General features: G+C 38.4%; 1 protein-coding gene across 4 annotated transcripts in view; it reads left to right on the top strand.

Annotated features, from left to right (window-relative positions):
* The first annotated feature begins 2,660 nt into the window (after positions 1 to 2,660).
* Positions 2,661 to 22,173, top strand: part of GLI3 (GLI family zinc finger 3) — a 138,273-nt gene continuing 118,760 nt past the window's right edge. For 2 of the 4 annotated variants that reach the window (XM_072153337.1, XM_072153336.1), the window contains exons 1-2: positions 2,663 to 3,068; positions 16,791 to 16,955. In XM_072153337.1, coding sequence (XP_072009438.1) covers positions 16,832 to 16,955 — 124 coding nt within the window. In that variant the 5' untranslated portion in view covers positions 2,663 to 3,068; positions 16,791 to 16,831. Of the gene's footprint in view, positions 3,069 to 16,790; positions 16,956 to 22,173 lie in introns of all 4 variants that reach the window. The other 2 variants (XM_072153335.1, XM_072153338.1) reach the window with 2 other exon arrangements.

The following is a 22,173-nucleotide window of genomic DNA, read 5'->3' as shown; positions in this document are numbered from 1 at the left end:
TGTATTTATGTGCACAATATAATTTGAGGTTATATATATTTATGTGCAGGATATAGTATGTGGTTATATATATTCATGTGCAGCATATAGGGGCACATTTACCAACAACAGTGCAAACTGCACTACATTCAGTTTGCCTGTGTGGTGTGCAGGGTGCCCCAGAATAAGGATTTCTGACGTTCTGGCGCCCCCTGCACAGCTCTGACAGAGTGCACCACTTTTTTTGGTGCACTTTTAACATGGGACCTACTACACAATTCCGTCTGACTTTGCATGATAAATCTGGCGCATGGTCCGACTAAGCACAGGAACGCCCCTTTCAATGCAGAAATTTGTGTCGCATGAAGCAGTGGCGTAACAATAGCCGTAGCATGTGTGTGTATTTAAGTGTATAAATGTGTGTGATTGTATAAACATGTATGTATGCATGAATATTTTTAAGAAGGAGGGGGGCCCCATGCAGAAATCTGCTATGGGGCCCTGACTCTCCTAGTTACGCCACTGGCATGAAGAGTAGTTCAATGAGTGCCACAAAGTGTCGCGTGCGCCAGAAATGTGCCTCAGACACTTCTTAAATACATGTACAAGTTTGCACTGAAAGGAACGTGCACAATCCGACAGAAAACTAGTCCACAGCCTTTAGTAAACGTGGGCCATAGTTTGTGGTTATATGTATTCATAGGCCAAATGAGCGTTCCTCCTAGAGCAGGACAATGTTAGACCTGATGTGGCTGGAGTGTGTCAGCAGTTCCTGAAGGCATTGAAGCCATGGACTGGCCCACTCGTTCCCCAGACCCGAATCTGATTGAGCAGATCTGGGACATCACGTCTCGCTCCATCCACCAACGTCACCTTGCGCCACAGACTGTCCAGGAGTTGGCAAATGCTTTAGTTCAGGTCTGTGAGGAGATCCTTCAGGAGACCATCCACAACCTCATCAGGAGCATTCAAGGGTGTTATAGGGAGGTCAAACACATTACTGAGCCTCATTTTGACATATTTTATGGACATTACATCAAAGTTGGGTGAGCCTTTAATGTGTTTTTCCACTTTAATTTTGTGGGTGACTCCGAATCCAGGCCTCCATTGGTTAATAAATTTGATTTCCATTGATGATTTTTTTGTGATTTTGTTCTCAATGAGAATATTTCATTCATTCAGATCTAGGATTTGTTATTTGAGAGTTCCTTTATTGTATCAGCAGTGTATATTCATGTGCAGCATATAGTATGTGGGTGTATAATAATAATTCCTTTATTTATACAGCAATCACATATTACGCAGCGCTACACAACACCTGCCAGATCAGTCATACACATTCATGTGTAGCATACAGTATGTGGTTATATATAGTCTTGTGCAGTATATAGTATGTGGTTATGTATATTCGTAGGCAGCATATAGTATATAGGTATATAAATTCATGTGCAGCATATACTGTGTGGGTAAACAGGGCCAGACTATAAGGAGGCTACCTGGGGCATGAACCCCCAGTGTCCCAACCAATGAGCAGGAGGAGGGGGCCCCACCATCCTTCTTGCCTCCACTCCTGTTTTATGATCAACAGTATCGGCCTCCCATGGACATTGTGCTGTGATGTATAGGGAGTTATAATATTAAAATATACAATATTATAATATAGTTATATGTTAAAGGTTCATGAAACTATCACTAAATAATAATTTTGTTCTGAATTATCGTCACAATTCATTAATTTGACACAGTTTAGGTCAATGGTTTAGATGAAAATGATTTCCTTCCACACTCCAAAAACATACTGGTAGGTTGATAAGATCATGAGCCCCATTGGGGACTGGGACTGATCTGACAAGCTCTGTGCAGCGCTGTGTAATCTGTGTGCGCTATATAAATAAAGGAATTCTTAAATAAAGGAATTATTGCACGTTGCATATGTGCATGATTCAGATGGAGTCTTGTTATGCCATTAAAATTAAAAAGGTGCAACTGGCTTCTAAAATCCATTAACAAATATTTAGGTAACACAGCGGAAGACCCATGTATTATGGTGTGAACCTGTTTTGCAGTTTTAGGCTTTTTATTCTACAGCTGTGAATTATTTGTAACTCTAATTCTAATATTGGACACTAGGGGGAGCTCTTCCGTTCCATCTTCATCTCCCAATGGGTTCCCTATCGCAGCACATGGGTGAAATTCCATAGTAGGGTGACATAATACTACAGTGTGACCTGCTAGTAAATATCCTGCTGTCACCCATATTAGCTGGGCCTCATGTCATATGTGCCAGAGGCTCTGTCGCTGTAGTCCTGCAGCGCACAGGGGAACAACTCCCCCCTTCCGGCAGCCTTGTCTGAGGTACACGACCACTCTTTCCTCTCAGCTGGGTGGAGGTGATAGACTTAACCCTTCTTTAGTCTTTTGCTGGTGGTCCTCACTACAACAGTGTGTTAACCCTTTGGTTTCCAGAGCCAATGGGGCTGAAGAAACACCGTGTAGCCCGTGCTGTATACAGCAGCCGTCCATGTGCCCTGTACACACTCTTCTCACTGTGCTGGATGCGGCTGCCAGCATCCCCTCGCTGCTTCTGTGTTTCCCTCCTTCCCACTTCATCCCTCCCCGCCTGGCTGTGGTGGGAGTGTCCGCTCCGAGGTAGAACACTGAGTGGGAGCTGGAATGCCCGGGAGGAGAGGGGTGGCGCCACACGTGTGTGTGTGTGTGCGCCTCCCCCCTCAGAGCATTCACTCTCCGCTCTGTCTTCTCCAACTTATGCCACTCCCTCCGGTATCTCCTCCGCTGGATTCATTTATTAAGGAGATGGAGGGGGGGAATAAATGAAGCGGCTAAAAATGTCCTAAACCTCACAAACTAAATAGTGTGAAGCCCTAAACCGCAGCCAACGCAGTCTATATGTGTGAACAGCGCCGAGCTGCCTAACGACTGCTGGACAAGTTGAGAGAGAAGCAACATCTGTAAAACTTGGACGCCAGAAGGAGGAGGGAAAGAATAAGAGGAGGACGGGGAAGGAGGAAGGAGGAAAATGCCAGTGTGAGAGAAGCGAGAGTCCTGCACACAACTTTGAGGGACCACATGTAAGTATATACAGTGCCATGGGGTGCTGGCTGGGTGTCTCAGGGTGCTGGGAGTCACAGGAAGGATCACATTACAAGAGAAGAATGAGAAAGCCAAGGGCTCAGTGAGGGGCTTCAGGCTGGGCTGCCAAGGGGCACTCATGCCAGAGATCGGAAGGAGGAAAGTGTGCTGGGGCTACTAGGGAGACTGTGTGTCTTATAAGGAGGGGGCAGAGGAAGGAACTTTACTGCAAGTTGCTGGGTTTCACTTTGTCTTGGGAGACTTGCAGAAGTTGTAGGATGTTTCCTTGAGGATCTTGACTTCTAAAATCTCTAAACTTTACAGAGTCTGAAAAGTGTTAGGATATTCCTGGAGGTTGTTAGAACTGGAGATATGTCAGATAAAATAGTGAGGGGCAGACATTATTTTTAACTTCCTGCCTGTCATCTCATTGAAAGTTTTCCCAGAGCTGGGCTGATAACAGGAAGCAATAGCTTGGGTACTCCTTTACTTTATGATTGATGCTAGTATTAGGACATAATGTGCATTAAATATTTGTATCCATGTTAACTACACACAGTTTTCGGTGAATGGGATCATTGTGTTGGTAAATAAGTTCATTTTCTGGCTGGAATAAGTTACTTGATGTTTATGTTCCACCCTGGGATTAGATAGTATTCTGGGCGCGAAGATATCATTTTGAAGAACATTGTATAGTTCCTCGCCCCCTCCCCTTTTCTTTGGACAGTGCTGAGCTTAACTTCCACCGTGCATTTCTTGGCTCTAGTTCAAATTGTCCCGAGTCCTAAAGCCGATCTTTATGCCAGCCTTGCTGGCTGAAACTTTGTATCTTTAACACAGTGCTCTCACATCTGGACGCAGAGGGAGGGGACGCACATGCACCGCTGCTCTGAGCTGGGGGCTTTCAATTCTTAGTATAATATTAGTTGGGATTCCAGCTGCATAGTTGATGTGATTGAAAGTGAACACAAAGAACTTTGAAACTTGAGTTATGAGTTTAGCTTTGCAGATCAGGACTGCATTCATTTATTCAAGAGAATGGATGTGGTTTTGATACATATCATATGCATAAAACTATGTTTATGAATGTTTCAGACACCTAGATTGTGTCAAATGTGGATTACCTGTAGATAGATTATTTTATTTTCCACTTAAATTGATGTATAGTTTTTAACTCTCACTTTAGTTTTACGACTCCAAGTAATATTTTCAAACTTGCTACAATTACATGTCTATCCGAATTCTGCGGCTAGAGGGCTAGGCTCTCTGCAGAAGGGGCAAACAAGGACTCTGGTCAAAATGAATCATGCCAGACACTCACTTTCTCCAAGTTGAGAGAGAGAAAGGGAAGAGTAAGAGGTAAAGTAAATAGACTCAACACCACAAACCAGACTGGATTAACTGATCTACACCTTTTAAATAAATAGCTTGGAGAGACAGAAAGAGATTCAAGCGGATGCTGAGGTTTTCGGTGGCATATGTGCTTACTTTGTTTACTAACATGCTCTTTTCAGACTCCAATGGATAACAAATAGTGCAGCGTAGAGCGAAGGAAAGTTCACACAACAAGAGGCAACTTTAGCTTCCTTTGTCAGGGGAAGATCAGCAGTATTGTAGGGCCAAAGGATTAATGAATCCAGACCAGGACCCTTTATTTTCATTAAGACACATATGAGTTTCACTCTTTATAACTTTGTAGTTCTACCTGGATCCCAAGTGTTTGTGTTATGGTGGACTATGAGGCATTTTCTATCATTTAACATTCTAACTATAACTTTTGATATTGCACATCAGTTAGAATATCCATTCCTATTTATGCTTCAATTCTAAATTATTGCTTCATATGCGAGTAAATCTCATCAAATACCTGTGAAAATATTATTCTTACCTCTGTTTCTACATAGAGTTAAAAAAAACATTTTAGAAGACACTAGTGACACTAGTCTTTTATTTCACACCTTCATTAATTTGCTTTCTTAGTCTTGAATATTGTAAAAGTATTCAAGTTTTTATCCTTTTGGTTATTTAGACCTCAATAATTGGGGTGCTGAAACTCCCCCAAAACACAGAGCCCTAAACCCATAATAATAATTTGCAGCTTTTTCTTAACGTAATTGCTTTATAATTTAGAAAGGTGCCGCGTTGATTGATTCTATAATTATTTCATTTAGGTGCTTTATTAAAAATTAACAGTGGCCTTGCAGTTTCTAAATTAGCAGTGTCAAGATTATTTTGATGGAAAGGACAGGCATACTAAAAATCCTGAAATGATTTCTGAAAAATTCAGGATATTACATAAGAGAACACTAGGCTGTGTAGTTAAAATGATATGTGTAATATAAGAATCTGTTAAAAAAGTAGGTATTGGCTATGAAAAAATATTGGACATTGGACTTTTTATCATTTATTTTACTTAAATAACTAATTTAATAATTTTAAGGTAAAAAAACAGAAGATAATTTTTTTATGGGAAAAGTATACCAATAAATAGGGAACAAATCTGTGTGCCCTTGTATTGTATTTTACTATTTCTACCCAAAAATGTAAACATAAAGGTATAATAAATTTAGCAAAGTTTTATATTTAAGTCCATTGCTCATCACTCACTTAAGAAGCTAGATAAGTCATAATAGGCGGTGCATAATGAATTTGTTTTATATACAGTAGTTAGTAAGTTTCATAGCCTGGCCTCTTCCTATAATTTTATTAATAAGTTGTATGCAAGTGAAAGGTAGCAGCAGTAGTAGTAGTAAAAATCTGTCTTCAGCTCTGTATTCTATACATTTTTGTACCCTTGGGCATGCCAAATGTATATTAGGGGTGTCTTTTATAAAAGAAACATGTGGCTGTGTTAAATCTGTGTAAATGGTACACTTATCTTGTGGAGTGCAAGAAGTCCGGTCAGCAGCAGAAGGGTTAAATGTGGCCATTCTTGAACTGTCAGCTTTTCTCTTATACTACAGTGTTATATACATGACAGGATGGATAATCCCAGGCCATGTCTAAAACAGACTTAGTAATGTGTTGCAGGGACTTGCAGTACAGTAGGGTTTAATCAGTTTGCATGTTGAAAGCAAAGGGAAACTTCAATGTTTTTGGAACCCCTGTAGCACTAAAAAGGTTAATCAGGCGGAGAGGTCCTTTGCAGGCTCAACCCCCTGCTGTCAGGGCCCACAAGACATCACCCAGGAGTCTTAATACTTCCTCATGCCCATTAAGACTCTCCAAATCTGAAAGAAAACAACACAACAATACCCTTTGCCCTTCATGCATGAGAATAAGCTTGCTGTGCTTTAAACCTGTACACAATGGACAAGGAGGGAAAAAGCATAAACCAACAGGGTGCCAAATCTAAACTTTCCCAATACTTCCAACAGTCTTATCATCTCTCAACTTTCTCCAGGTATTTGAATGGTCTAAGGAAAAAAAGTGTTATATAGCCAGGCAAGGACTTTCAATGAAATTTCACACTTTGATGATCCCCCCCCTTTCTTCTTTTCCTGCGTCTAACTTTGATATATTGACAGCAAAAGGAGCTCACAAAGCTTTTATATAGCCTGAGCGGCAATGCTAAGCAGCAGTCAAATGTCTCCATGCATTTGTGTTTAAGTGCAGAAGAAATAGCATGTCTGTGGGCAGCTGAGGTTCTTATCAACTCCCTAATCCCAAGTCCCTGAAAACCTTGAGGGCATGCCTTAGATCTTACTGAAATCATTGTAGACTTGCACAGTTTGCAGATTAAATATGCTATGTGTTCCTGGCCCCAACAACAGTTTTATGAGCCCACTAAGCTTCCGACTTTAAGATCCCTTTCTGAAGCTGCTATAGGCAGTGATGTCTGCCATAAGTGGCCTCCGCTAATTTCATGAAGCTCTGGACAGATCGTTCCTGACAGAGTGGGACCTGACAAAGTCAAAGTTTTCAAATTGGATGTCTTATTATGCAAAGGCAAACATAAAACACAAAGCATTGATGGATTTGATGCCTCTATTATAAGTTTGCAGAGGAACGCCACTGCCCCATGTGTTCTCATTCACAGGCGATTACTGTTACTATCAGGGTAAAAATTAAAGGACCCCAAGAGGGGATGTCACAGTAGGGGCCATTTCTGGAGCTTCAGTCTCCCAAGTGTCACTGGGAAGTATAAGTGTGACAATTTTTATATCTAGTTACAGTCAACTCAGTCACATTCCTGAAGCTGCGTCCTGAATCATTATGAATTTTATACTAATTATTGGTTCAGAATTGCAGGGGTTTTTTTTCTCTAAAAAAAGCATTTCCTTGTTCATAATATGTAAGAAAATATCTTGCATTTTAGGGAGATAAGATTTCTAGTATTTACCAAATGTCAAAAATTTCAAAATGATAAATTCTATTAGATTCCGTTCACACTCGCTTCCTGACATGATCTATTATCAAACGGGTCCAGACAAATCTAGGCGATTATAATGGCGTCAGATTTCTCTGTTTCTTTTTTTTTGTTTTTTTTTTTACAGGCAGCATTGTTTTTGTTTTTATATTAAAAACCTTGAATATAGACAAGTAATGCAAGTGTGAATGGAACCGAATATGGATGTGCTCAGACAGCTTAGTATTACATTGAATAGTAGGATTGACAGGTTAAAACAAATACATTTAGATGCAAAATCTACATGCTTGTTCATTCACCTATTTGCCTTCTTTCGCCTTTTCCTTGGAGTATCATTGGAAGCCATTGTATAGATGGATCAAAGTTACTAAGTTAATCACATTCAGTATGACTGCTCCAGGTCAGTATATCAGAGGAGAAGCAGATTTTTAGAATGTCATGCTAAATAAGCCTCCCCAGTGCGATATAAAACATTAGCCTTAAGTGAATTCAGTTTTGGTGGCTGACATTATAATCCAGCATGATCAGTCTAATTCCTCTGCATTATTCAACGGATTGTTAATTAATTGCATTGTATGACTTCTAGTCGATTTCCATGCAAACTCATCTAACACCAACATTTTGATGTCATCTCCTAGCAAGCGGCATCAGCGCGACTTACTGTTGTATATGCCCTATGTGCAGATCTAGAAAATCCACTCTCTGCATTCATAATTTTTAGTAAATGCAACTAAGTTGATTTACTTCTATCCCACGGAAAAGAGCGGAAGCCTCTTAATCACCAGAAGTAAATTATCTTAGTAAATCTCGCCCCTTGTCTAATCACAGGATAATCATGCTGGTCCTTGACATGGCAGCCCCTCCTCTTATAAATGTGGTGCGAGTCCATTAATTAGAAGCCAGAAAAAAAAGTCATATCCTATTTCTAAACAATAACATGTGTCAGCTCATTACCCACGAGACCCAGGCCAATATTGTGCTCAAAGGTTGTTTAATGAATGGAAATGTGAAAGTCCATTTGTCAAGGTAGTGCAAGGTTCCTGTTAGTTTTCAACCCCCAAATTCATTGTCTGCACGGCCTAGTCATTAGTCATTGCTGTATTAGTATTGCCCTCAGGCAGTCCAGCCCCGCACTACTTCACACCAGCATGATTTTGAAAGCGTACTGTACCGACTTGTAGAATTACTGCTGTTATTTCCGCCTAACTGGGTCCTAGGTAAATCCCCTCCCCATCTTATCATTCCACTTAATCATCCTTTTCTATTTAGGTGCTCCCCGTGGCTTTAGGAGCCCTTTCATCTGTATCCCCTGCACCAAGTCAGGTACTATGCTAATACTATAAAAAGAATGCATGTTCTAGAGTTGGCATAGTATTAGTTAATCTTTAGTGCACAGCTATGGAATCACTGTACATTATTCCCTGTGTAAAATTTGTCCATGTGTCTTATGTAACGTGTTCTGCATATCAGGAAACAGACAATTTGTTATTATGTGGATTATATCCGTGTTTGGCTCCTGGGCCGTTTGTTTTGTAGTGAAGTGCTACAAGGAGTGGAGGTAACTTCTAAAACATATGGCTTGAAACATATGACAGTTTTCAACCACAAATGTTTCTACATGACGTTTTTTGGATAAGTGTCCACAGCTGAAAGTGTGAACTGCCATTTATTTATACTTTATGGTCTCTTCGGGGGGGATGTCAAGTTCTTGTTCTGTTTTGGTCGTAGTCTGGCATGGTTGTTAGTCCCTGGTTATATTTTATAGATTTTGATGGCCAGTGTTAGATTATTTGATTTCATCTGTAGTTAAAATGTATTCCTATGACAGTAATAACAAGGACATAATTCATTTAGTTCATTCTTTATGAAACGTTACAAATTTTATATGGCTATAAATGGATGTACATTATACTGTAGGTCATCACTTTTATAAAAGACTTACAATGGTTAAGCAGTAAAATATCTGAACTCACTGATCAGTCTCTATTGGTCCCTTTAAACACATGCCACTTAGTCAGTCACTAGGACCTGGAAAAAGGGGCCATCAGGGGATCAGTGTGGTGAGTATTACTTCTTTTAATTTTTTCAAACCTTACAAAATGTAACTTTAAAAGGGGTGGCCTCTAGAAACACTGGCTTAAAAGATTGTTTAACCTCTGCCACAGATGCATGTCTTAAAGCATCATGCTAAATGATGAAATAATTGTTTATATCAAATACAAACCCACTACAATAATAAATTATCATGAACTATTTGGGACTAAAGGTGTCCAAGGTTTATCAATAACTTTTAGGTAAATTGGCATTCTGCATACAGCTATGCTTGGCTAAGTGTACATGTGTTCTTAATGGGGAGACGGGACACCCGAAAACAAAAGTATTGTCTATATCATTTGAACATGCTGGCCATTATTTCCTTAGAAATTATCTGATGTGGAGAGTTCAGGACCCTCATGAACATGAGAAAGTTACCAGTCATCCAATATTTGTGGATGGAGAAGACTTTGCTCCAGGGCTAGGTCTGGTAAAATCATATCATAGAATCAATGCCACAATAAAATTTATTCACTCCTTATGGAGGAAGGTTTTTATTTTTTTGTGTGTGATGCAGGTTTGTGCAGTGAGCATTGGTGAAAATTAGCACCAAATTTATAAAGGGATGCGTAAACTGTGGACAACACTGTAGTTTGAAGACGTTATAAAAACTGATAAAAATGTTTCCTACTCTCTTTTAAACAAAATCCCCTGTGCCGTGCAGTTGTTTTATTGAATGTCTTTCTCACACCCACTGTGCGTTTCATTCCAAGGAGGCTTACTCACTGGCCGGGTTCGTGAGCCAAATTCTACGACTTCATAAGGACAAGCCCTTGGAAACTAAACTGTTTGAATTTGAATGTTTTCTTCCAAGACAAAGTCACATCATTGAATAAGACAGTGATGATTTATGGGATGATGGAGATGATTTATTGATAGTGGAATGTGAAACTCCATGCATTGTCTTTTTTACTGTATGGTGTGACATAGTACTGATACTCCTGTGTTTGCCTACAAAGTCAGTCCAGCACCTCATAACTATTTTTCAAAGTATGCGTGACTTCACTGAAATATGGAGAGCCTGTCACACAGTGCTTAGTGTTCAGTTCGGTGTCCAATTTCCAACTGGAGTCATAGATTTGGAATCAGCAGAAATTACTTATCTCTTGAATACATTGGTTTCTGAATGTTCTTCTATTAAAGGGAACCTGTCAGCAGAAATTGACCTAATAAACCACTAGCAGTATGTAATCACGCAGCTGAACACCTTCTAGATCCTGTCTATTTCATGGCCCAGCATGGTGGCATCATCCAGAAAATAAACTTTGAAGTGACAAGTAATTTGGTTGTATAAAGTGAAGGAGGCGGAGGGTTTAACACTGAAGTCTCCTCACTTTAGAAAGCCCTCTTCACTGTAATTGATGGTCCTGCATCCAGACACATCACTAACCAGATCTCCTTCATTATTAGGTGAGAGCTTGACTTCAATGCTGAGCTCTCCGCCTCTGTGACTTTTTAAAACTAATTCATAACTCACTAGAAAGTTGATTTTCTGAACGATGCCATCAAACTAATCCATGAAAGAAATATTATCTTGATGGCGTTAATCTGCTTCACAACACACTTCATTTCTGATGACAGGTTCACTTTTGGTGCATTGCAATCTGATGATCTTACTCCACACATGGAACAGGTTGCTTTTAATGCCTAAGAAGGTCTTTAGCACTTTTTTGCTATATTGCCAAGGCACAATAGAGCAATTGTTATTGTTTATAAATATGCTTGAAAACGTACCAATTAGTTTGACTACGTATTACATACACCTAAAATCAGCTTTATGTAGGATGTAAAGAAAAATGTGTAGTAGTGAATGCCGAGTGATGATATGGTATGTGGTTAACAACATACATTGATCTTTAACAATCAATGGATTTATTTTTTTTTGTATAATTTTTAATGATCTTTCCTACTTTTATACTACTGTGTGTTCTTACACCATATAATTGTGATATATTGCCAGGGAACAATTATCTTTATGGCATCATACAAATTCTTTAAGAAACAGTGAAAAGGGTTTTCTTTAAAATAAAAAAAAATGCCTTGCCTTGTGTTACAACACTAGGTAGCTCCTACTTGATTTTGTAGGATGTTTTCTATGTCCCGTGATGGCATCTAGATTTAATTCTGGATAATATACTAGTTCTGTCGCACAAACAATACAGACCCATTAATTCCATTTCCATATGAATGCTACAGTGAATGGAAAACTACTTAGTAAAGGTCTAGGAAAGTACAGTTACCCCTTCCCATAGGGCAGTGATGGCGAACCTTTTAGAGACCGAGTGCCCAAACTACGACCAAAATCCACTTATTAACTATGAAGTGCCAACACGGCATTTTAAGCAGTAACATATTGCTACGTGTTCTTCCACATCTTTCAATTGTGTCGGCCTCCTAAGGCCACCAATACAGTTGAAAGAAAGAGGGTCTCTCTAGAGGAAGAATGGTGGGTCTAGCAGGATGACCTCCAAATATAATGTGGTTCTCTCAACACCACCTCACTTTTCCCACAGTTCCAAATAGCCAATAAAGTGTCGCTTTAAAATAGTGCTGAGAGCAGCATCTCATAAGTTGCCTGGGTCTGCAGGAAGATTTGGTGGATTTGGTCCTGTTTGGTGAACTCTGTCCTGTGGTGATGGCCTGAGTGCCCACAGAAAGGGCTCTGAGTGCCACCTCTGGCAACAGTGCCATAGGTTCGCAACCACTACTATAGGGAGTACTTACTTATTTGTAGGAGTGGTAATAAATAAGTGACTGGTATGATCATGTTATTGCTTTATACTTGTACTACTAGCAGACCCTCCTTCTTAATGAACACAAGTCTATGTAAATGTGTGTCCTGCTTTGTTGAGGGATAATATTGATCAGAATGAATTGATGGATAGATGTATTTCTTAAAGTTCCTGAGTAGTGACTGCTTAGCTCCACCACACTGCCTATTCACATCCTAATTAGCTGGTCCAAACCCAATTAAGACATGAATTGCAAAGCTTGATTGTGTTTCTGGGCTGAATCATCTGCTACCGGGTACCATAATTGCTGATAGTACTGTAATAGCAGCATGCAGAGAGCAGGGGCAGAGAATAGAGCCAACCCAAAGCAGTTAAATGAGTTGCTTTGCTGGGGTAAGTAATTTACCTCCCTCACTAGCATCCGGCAGAAAAATCTTGCGGTGCTGTCTATAATGGAGGACAAGTAGTGGGGCTAATGAAGGCTCTATCCTCAATGTCTTGCTATTTAAAAAAAAAAGTAAAAATAAATTATGAAAATATATTAAAAAAAGAAGTCATTAAAAAAGTTATAATTTTTAATAACTACAACATAATAAAACCATGAAAAATGAAACCAATGAAAAATAAGCATGAAAACCCCTGAATGATACCAATAAAAATTGTCATTTGTCCATCAAAAAACAAACACAGATGTAGGCTCTGAAAGTCTTGAACTATGGAGACATGAAAACTTTATTATTTTGTAAATTGTTCTTATCATGCAAAAGACAAAAACTTACAAAAATAATTCTACAATGTGTGTCTCATTTATACTACATGGTGAACACCTTTGAAGCTGTCAAAATAGTTCCGAAATTGCATTATTTTGCCAAGCCAATTCCTCACCATCTATAACCAGTGTATTTGAACATATCACTCCAAAATGTTTGTATTAAAAATTGTAACTCAATCTATAAAATAAATATTATATATATATATCTATCTTTTATAATTTGATTAATAAAAACCTATTATGCTAGTTGTATGGTATGTATGTGGTATGGTATGTATGTATGTATATATATATATATATATATATATATATATATATATATATATATATATATATAAAAGCAATAACAAGTTATTCTGTATCTTTCTCTACAAACTATACAAGAATCTGCTTTGCATCGCCTGCTCTATAATATGCTTCTTGCAAGTTGGATTGCATTTGCAAAGTGTCAGTTTCCATTTCTATTCACCTCGTATTTGTTCCCTGCTCCAATTTGTTTCGCATAGAGTTCCATTTGCAAACAAGGATTTAATGGAGTGTTTGTTATTCATTGGCATGACATGGCATGTAGTATTGAGATGACACTATCATTTTGATATATATATTATAGATTAAAATAAAATTTGGTTTACATTTGACCCTTTATGTCAGTGGAACTGTTTATTTTTAAATAGAACTTTGCAATTTAGGTAATTGACTTTCACAGAAGAACAGACTATATTGACCTACTTGGTTGTGTCCAGGATCATTGTAGTATGTACAATGATGTACAGGTTTTGATGGCAAACTCTAGTGAGATCCACCTTAACACTGAAGAGTCAGCCCTGGAGCATAATGATAACACAGGTACTAATGGAATGTTTTCCTCCTGAGCTATGAGTGTTGGCATCTGGACTCCTGTAGATGTGCTAATTTGAAGTAGGAGGAGGTATAATTAGACAAAGTAGTTTGGTATTCTTTTGCATGGGTATTGAGAAACAGTTGATAGTAAGTGTTAGTAATTTGTCTTTGCTTCAGGCAAACCTCAACACAACAGTATAAGGTGGACCTCCAATTTGTTTCTTCTTTGGTTGACCATGTAATGTGTGTGGGGCCTCCTGACTCTTCCTCAATAACAATTGTTGATAGAATTACAACACTATCAAGTTTTTACTAGTTTTAATCTTGTGTTTTGGTTTTTCCTTTTTTCTATAAGGCCAAATTGGGGTGGATCCTTGTCATATGATGGACTCCTGATAGACTCTGTTGAGTCTCGTTGACTCTGTTTTGCCAGGGAAAGGGCCTCAAATAAAGATGTGAACTTGTGTTTAACCTGACAAAGAGATCACATTAATCTCTTTAAAAGAAAAGAAAACTTAGTTAGATACTGAATAAGTTAGGAACTTAGTTAGGAACCTGATGCTACAGGAGAGCTGCATAAAGGCACGGAAAAGCTGTTTAACTATTTGAAATTTACTACAATGTTTACTAATATTGCTTGCACTATTGATTTCTGCAATTAAAAAAATAGTTTCAAAGGATTTCTTGCCCTTTAAGACAATGCATGACATGTTTGAAAATCGTATAACCAGTGTCCACATTTATCATATAATAGCTAGATCTTGCTTTAAATGTATTTTAACTAACCATAAAGTATTTGTTGTGTTTCTGCAAGGTTAATAGAGACCAGTTTTTGGGAGTGGCTGCTTGTCCTTGCCTTAGGCCTCATTCACACAACTGTCTAGGGGACGTATATGCGGCCGCACATACATCCCTACATAGGTCCCCACATACGTCCCTATAGACGGCAATGGCGGCCCAGCATGCCATGTGTGGCACCTTTCCGTGCCGTACATGGGACAAGGATAGAGCATGCTCTATGTTTTCCAGTTTGTGTGGCCGTGCGGCTCTGTTTTTTACGGAAAGAGGAGGGGTGAACAGCGCTCACCGCTCCTCCTCTCCAGCGCACTGCCATATGTCCACCCGGCGGTCATACATGTGTGACTGTACCCTTACAGTGTCAAAATACTGCTGTTATGGTGATCAACATAATACTTCCAAGGAAAATATAACAATGTCCAAATAATAATAATAAAATGATTCTCTTTAAAAAAATGATATGTTGCTGAAATAATTAATGTATTGTAGTTCAAACTAATTTCTGGATGAAATTTTTATTTTGTTACAGGTTTTTAATGGATTCTTCCTTTTAATATTGAAACAATCCAATTGTCACAGACACCAAAAAAAGTTTGTCTGGGGTTACAATTATAAAATATACAGTTCCTACTATCTTGTACGTATTGTACCTATAAACAGACCTCATAAAGACTGTCCTAATAAATAAACAACAATTATTGACAAAAGATATATATTTTATTAATTAATAATACACAGAAAATTACAAATGTATGATCACCATGATTAAAAACCAACCCATAAAAACAATCCCTGGTGGACAAAAAGGTGCATAGCCATTCCTGAAGTAGTTTTATTACAGTACAGGTAAATAAATAGCCTGGAGGGCACTAGATATAATGTTACAATCAAGCCAGTTCAGATGGATAAGTTAACGACACGTAATATCGGTCACATCAAATAGTACTAATGAACCTCCATAAAATATGGTTTCATATCAATATTAGTGCCCCTAATATATCACTAGCTATATAAATTGTATTATAGATCCTGGTAGGCAAGCGCCTAACAATAGCAGACATATAAGTATATAAAGTGCATAGTGCAAAGAAATTCATGTATACCGACCAGGCTGCATCATGCTCAGTAGAAATGGCGATGGACCACAGAACCCCGACGTGCGTTTCGCCGTCGTTTCCTCAGGGGGTACTCTATCTTGTACGTAACCTGGGGATTGCCTATAGTTATGTAGACATATGTGAACATGACTGGCTCCATGTTTAGGTAGGCCCCGGGTGACAGAGCCTTAGTGGGCCCCCCCAATATACTTTCTATATCAATTCTTCACAGTTTTCTAGATCTCTGCTTGCTTTCATTCTATAGAAAGCTTCTAAATTTACTTCCAGTGGACAGAAATCTGATCGCACAGCTCGTTATTATCACAGAGAGTAATCAGAGCTGTGTATTATAACGAGCCGTGCACCTGTGTGACCATGGTCAGATTTCTGTCCACTGGAAGTAAATTTAGAAGCTTTGTATAGAATGACAGCAAGCAGAGATCTAGAAAATGGTGAGGAATTAATACAGAAAGGATATTGGAAAATTGTATAACTTTTGATTTTACAAACAATAACATGTACTTGCTGAAATGGGAATATCCCTTTAAGCCTAATCTTTGCTAAATAAAGGAGCCAAGTTTAGCTCAATATAGTCTTCTACTCTTGGACTCATTTTTTATCCTAAGTAATCAAATGTCTGTGAAACTTTCAGTTCCACTGGCTCTGCTATTTGTTTTTAATAATGGTGTGTTCACAGGGCTGAATCATTTGTGAGGTGGGTCAACTACATAGCAGCATCTACAGTAACCTTCATAAATAACCTTCATGATAGATTTATTTATGTACATCATATTAAAGCAAAAGACTAAAAGTCTTGATGTGTAGCGCATCACATAGCGCTTGCCTTAGACCTTAGAAATGGTGACTTTGAACTCTTTCATAGTCACCCTTGAGCTCTTTTCAAGGTTTAAGGATTCAGGTAACCAGAACAGTGCAACAAAGGAATAGTAAATTGGAACAACTATTGTATACCTACAGTGAAAGGTTGATAATTGTTTCTGTGTTGTTTTGTATCCTAGAGTGCTCTGAACTGGGAGGTTGTAAGTTATGAGAAGACAACATGGAGGCACAATCTCACAACACAACCATGAGTGAAAAGAAAAAAATTGAGAACTCCATAGTTAAAACTCACAGTAGAACAGATGTGAGTGAGAAGGCAGTTGCTTCCAGTACAACCTCCAATGGTAAGTGGAAAGCTCCATGTCTAGTTGTATGTCTAGTATGGTTGTACTTTTCATTGTGTCTGTGGGAACTGTTGAGTATCACTTTCAGTTAAACAGTTAGGAAAATATGATATAAAATTATATTTAATAATTGGATATAATTGTATATAAGTGTATATAATATTTTATTCATTCAAAACCCACTCTATTTTTAGAAGTACAATGGGTAGTTCTTCTCAGTGATATATACAGTAGACATACAAGGAAGACTGTCGATCATTGACTGAGACCAATGGACTATGAAGAATAGAAAGAACCGTGATTTCAATCAAAACATTTTTCTTAGGCCTCATTCACACTGCCGCATGGGGGACGTATATAGGGCCGAAGTATATATGGCCTATATTCCTCCTCCATAGACGGCAATGGGCGCAACATACACGCGGCACCATACCACTCCGTACCCCGTGAAAAAATAGGACGTGTCCTATCTTTTCACGGCATACGACGCCATACATTCCTATGGAGAGGGGCGGGGGTGAGCAGCGCTCTCCCCCTCCTCCTCTCTCTGTGCGGTGCCGTGTGCCCGCCGTGCTACGGTACGGCGGGCAACAGTAGTGTGAATCCAGCCTTAGCTTTACTTTTTTGTGTCGAAATTGCCTGCTTAATAATGAAATGTAATCTTTATGTCATACAAACTAGCTTAAAAAATGCCAGACAATGGCAATTGTCTGAGGAGACTAGTCTGGCTGAAAGGCTGGAGGGGAAGGGTCATTTCACGCACTGCTATATTTGGGCTTTATAGCACTGCAACCATGCAGCGTAATTTTAAAGATTGAGAATCTCAGCTCCAGGTTTGTTGAGCCATGTGCTGCCGGACCAAAGATACAGGCAGAAATATGTGGAAAAGCAGTCCACCGATGAAGATCCATTTCCCCACTGTCTTTTTCCTACACACTGTAGCAATGCAGAACCACATTTCTGATGCGTTTTAAAATCAGAGACTCTCCTCTTTAGAATGACTCCATAAGCTTACTGTAGGTCATTTAGAGGGGAAGTTGTTTCCAAAGTAATTGTTTCCCCATAAGCCTATTTGGAAGTGATTTATTTGTGGGTAAAAAGGGCAAGTTTTAACATAAGAGTGGACTTGATAAACGATATTTTATACTGTACCTGATAGTGCTCTTAGTTTAGCTTCTGTCCTGTTGGAAAATTTCCTTCAAAGGATATCTAGCGTCTGATTCTTACCTTATAAAGCAAAGTCACTGACTGAATTGAATGCTCTTTGCACCCTGATGCAGGATCTGGCCTTGTCATAGTTTTTTATGTTTTCAAAATATGCTAATGAACAGCTCGGTGGCTCAGTGGTTAGCCCTGCAGTACTGGGGTCCTGGGTTCAAATCCCATCCAGGTAGATGGGTAGAGTTTGTACATTCTCTCCGTGTTTGTGTGGATTTCCTCCGGGTCCTCCAGTTTCCTCCCACACACCAAAACATACTGATGGGTTGATTAGATGGTGAGTCCCAGGGGGACAGGAACTGATTTGGCAAGTTGTGTGTAGCGCTGCATAATCTATAGGCACTATATAAATAAAGGTATTATTATTATTTATTATCAATGATGCTTCAGGAGGTGTTTCCAGATTTCCTCTGGGCTTTGACTGCACAATTAAACGCACCAAGAGCACTTGCAGATCTTTTGCATATATTTAAAAAATATTTTTTATTCAAAATAGACCATACAAAATATTACAAGTTAAAATCCTGATTCAGGGTAAAAAGAGGTTTAGAACAGTGACGCTGCTTTATATGGTAAGAATCAGACAGTCGATTTCCTTTAAATCAGAATAAAACATTCTCGCCTAATGTAGAAGCACCTACAACTCATCACCTTAAGCCATCTTTGACTGCAATTCAGTATCTACTGTATATAGTAAGGTTGGAGAGAACAGCATATGCCATACCTGCATATATTGGCCTATTTAAACGCCACCTTGACTGTTCAACCGTGTAAAGAAAGAAAGCTGCCTTCTCAGTGGTGAAACAAACCTTTCATTTTAGGTCATTTCTTTGAGAAGCAGGTGTGCCCCATTGTCTGCATTTCAACCTAGCTAGAATTGTAACTTAATATTTCTTATTTTCATACACCACTGCCCCATTTAAACATACATTATAATAATTTGCTTAAAGCATCACTGCGTCTCTACATTCTTGGGTTTTTTGAGCAGTTTTTCCAAGGTTTTTCAAAAGAAATTCCAGAGTTCGAAACTGTACAAAACAAACAAACAGCATATGCTCAGATGTATTTTGTTGCTAGCATCACAGTATTACAGAAATATGAGTTAATTAGAGTATTTTTTCCTTTACTGTCTTTATTATAAGAAAACCTGTTTTTGGAGGATGTAACAACACTTTTCAAACTCTTCTCCGGTCATCCTTTACAGAATCCCCTTGTGTATTGTGGTATACATGCTTTATTATCTCCAATCAGTGTTGTGTAGAGACATTTCCTGTAAAAGAAAATTCCTTCACACTACAACCCCCTCCCCTAAGACAGTATTCTCAATAATACAGAGAACAGTTAAATTCTTATGTCCTGAACCATTTAAAATAATAGGGGAGATTTATCAAGACTGGCAGTTCCAACAGCAGGTTCGATCTTCCCACCTTTAGAAAGACTATGCTCCTGGGTCGGAAACTGAACCAGATTTGAGCTATCATTTATGCCACTTACTGATGTCATTTAGAGTAGGTCTGTCAGTCCATAGGAGGCTACACCACCTAAGTCTAGTCCTATATTTTGGAAAAGTTATGTGCATGGAGTAGATAAAGCAAAAATGGAAAACTTTGGTCCAAAAGTGACTGAGTGCCTTGAATTTTGACTTAAAACATATGTATTGCACAAAATGTATTTCTAAAGGGACATTACATTCTTCATACCAGTTCCATCATGTGGAATATGCTCACACTCGACACAGTATACTATAGTGGTGGCAAAGCTTCTAGAACAGTTACATATCAGTTCAATTGGGGTTCTCAAATAGGGTTGTTGTTTCTAACCCTAGCAACCCATGTCTGTGGACCCAAATCTTACACGGAATATTTTGGGTTTGCCATATTTACCTCAATAAAGTATTCTGTAAATGCATTAAACAAAGGGAGTGCCAAATACGGTAAGTTTCACACAAGTCTTATTCATATCTCATGTGCAGCAAAAAAAAAAATCCATGCTGAATCCTCTATTCATCTTTTTGTACATTTTTACCCACAGTTTACTAGAAAATAATTTCCTGTTTTAAATGACATGATGTAGTGTTTGAGGAAAGTGCTCCTGAAGGCCCCAGGTTTATTGTTTACGACTTTTTAATTAAATACAGATTCCATAACGAGAGTAGATGGACCTACTCATTTTGCACACATGCTAATGAAATTATTTTTAATAAGTTACACACTGCTATGCACAGGAATGAAAATACATTCAGTTTATGCAGTTGCAGGGTAAGGGCAGTGTTGAAAATTACTATATATTTTAGTTTTTTTATTTTAAGGAGATAATCTGAATTTTTTTTTTTTTTTTGTAAATTTTCACTTGATTTTTTTCTTGGCTTTATGGATGAGATATATCTTATGCTTTACATGTGGCCCCATACAGGACCATATCAATTTGCTAGTTTCTTAGCTCTTACAATTGTCCAATGTGAATAAACAAATTGATCTTCATGGATCAGTATTATTAACGGCACAGTTGGTTATTGTAAATGCCATTCACAGCAACGTGCACATTTTCAATAAGCATTGACTCTACTCTGACAACATGACAATTAAATCTTTGGTATGGACTTTTGAGATCCACCGATTATTTGCCATTAAATGTAAAGGGGCCCAGAAATCTGCTCACATGGTTTGGGGCTTCTATTTACCTGCAGGGGAATTAGAAGGGCAGTGGCCTGAACCAATGATGGGTAGGGGGTGTGTGTCTCAGGTTACCATCGGCTCCGTTTCTAAAATGTAGTTCTGCTAAAAACCAAGCTAAAAAGCAATCATTCCCCAACTTCTGAGGAATACTTAACTAAAGCTACTAAGACTGTACTATAAGTAATGTGTACATTTTTCGCTACTGGCTGGACAGTCTCTGTAAAAATAAATTTGTATCTGTAGGTTTGTTTTTAAGTTGAATTTGTATGTAAGTCGGAACTGTATATTTTATAATTGTAGCTCCAGCCAAAATATTTTTTTGTCTCTGTGACAATTGGATTTTAAAAATGTTTTATTGTCATAAGAACCAGGATAAACAGTAAATCTTAATTACAGACACCTCTGATAAATGTTACAGCTGATTATTGTAGTCTAAGGCTAAAGTACAGTAAATTACCAACATCCAGAGTTCTGTTTGTAACTGGGCGTCGTATGTAAAGTCGGGTGTTCTTAAGTAGGGGACCGCCTGTATTAGGAAGTTCTGAGATCAGTCCATAAAGACGTTGCAAAACAAAATAGACATTGTCATCTAACAACTGATATAAACATAATAGGGGCATTTATCAGGGCTTGTACCCCAATTCCTGGCACAGTGCCTGGAATACTGATTATTTCCCCCATTATACCACATCTATACCAAGTGGGTGTGAAGGGGAACATGCCAAGCGCTGGAATGGAGCTATGCTCTAGTGCCTGCACACTTGCTGTACCCTAGACCCGTTCAGGCTGATGGCATGACTGCTTGCTTTATACATCAATAGGCCAGAGCCTCCTAATATATTCAGTGTGCAGAACATTATACGCTAGTGCAAATGCATATGATAGATAACCTCCAATTTATTGGTGTAGATATGTTAGTTTTCAATTGTCTCAACTGCTGATTTTGGCAAACATTTGTAACTTTTTTAGCTACATTTGCCAACCTATTCCACAGATTTATAAAGTACAACATTTCTAAAATTTACAAATTTAGGTTCCTCTGTGCTTCAGAAAATACTTCAGAATTAGTTGTGAAAAAAATTTGAGCCTTTTCTGTGACGTTGCACCAAAAATTCTCAAGTCCAGTGTAGACATTAATACCTTCTAAAAACTGGAGTCTAAAAAACTGGAGCAAGAAACCTAATTATATCCAGCCCCCCTTCCTGATTACAATTTATTTCTATAATTTAGATATAGAATATTAACATTTTATTACACATTATTTTTTCTCATATTTTGGAAGAGTTCACACATTTCAAAACAACCCACATCCCCCTATTTTTAGT

This window comes from Engystomops pustulosus, chromosome 5 (genome assembly GCF_040894005.1).
Source record: "Engystomops pustulosus chromosome 5, aEngPut4.maternal, whole genome shotgun sequence".
In the NCBI taxonomy this organism is placed as follows: Eukaryota; Metazoa; Chordata; class Amphibia; order Anura; family Leptodactylidae; genus Engystomops; species Engystomops pustulosus.
This window is presented reverse-complemented; position numbering and strand designations above follow the sequence as displayed.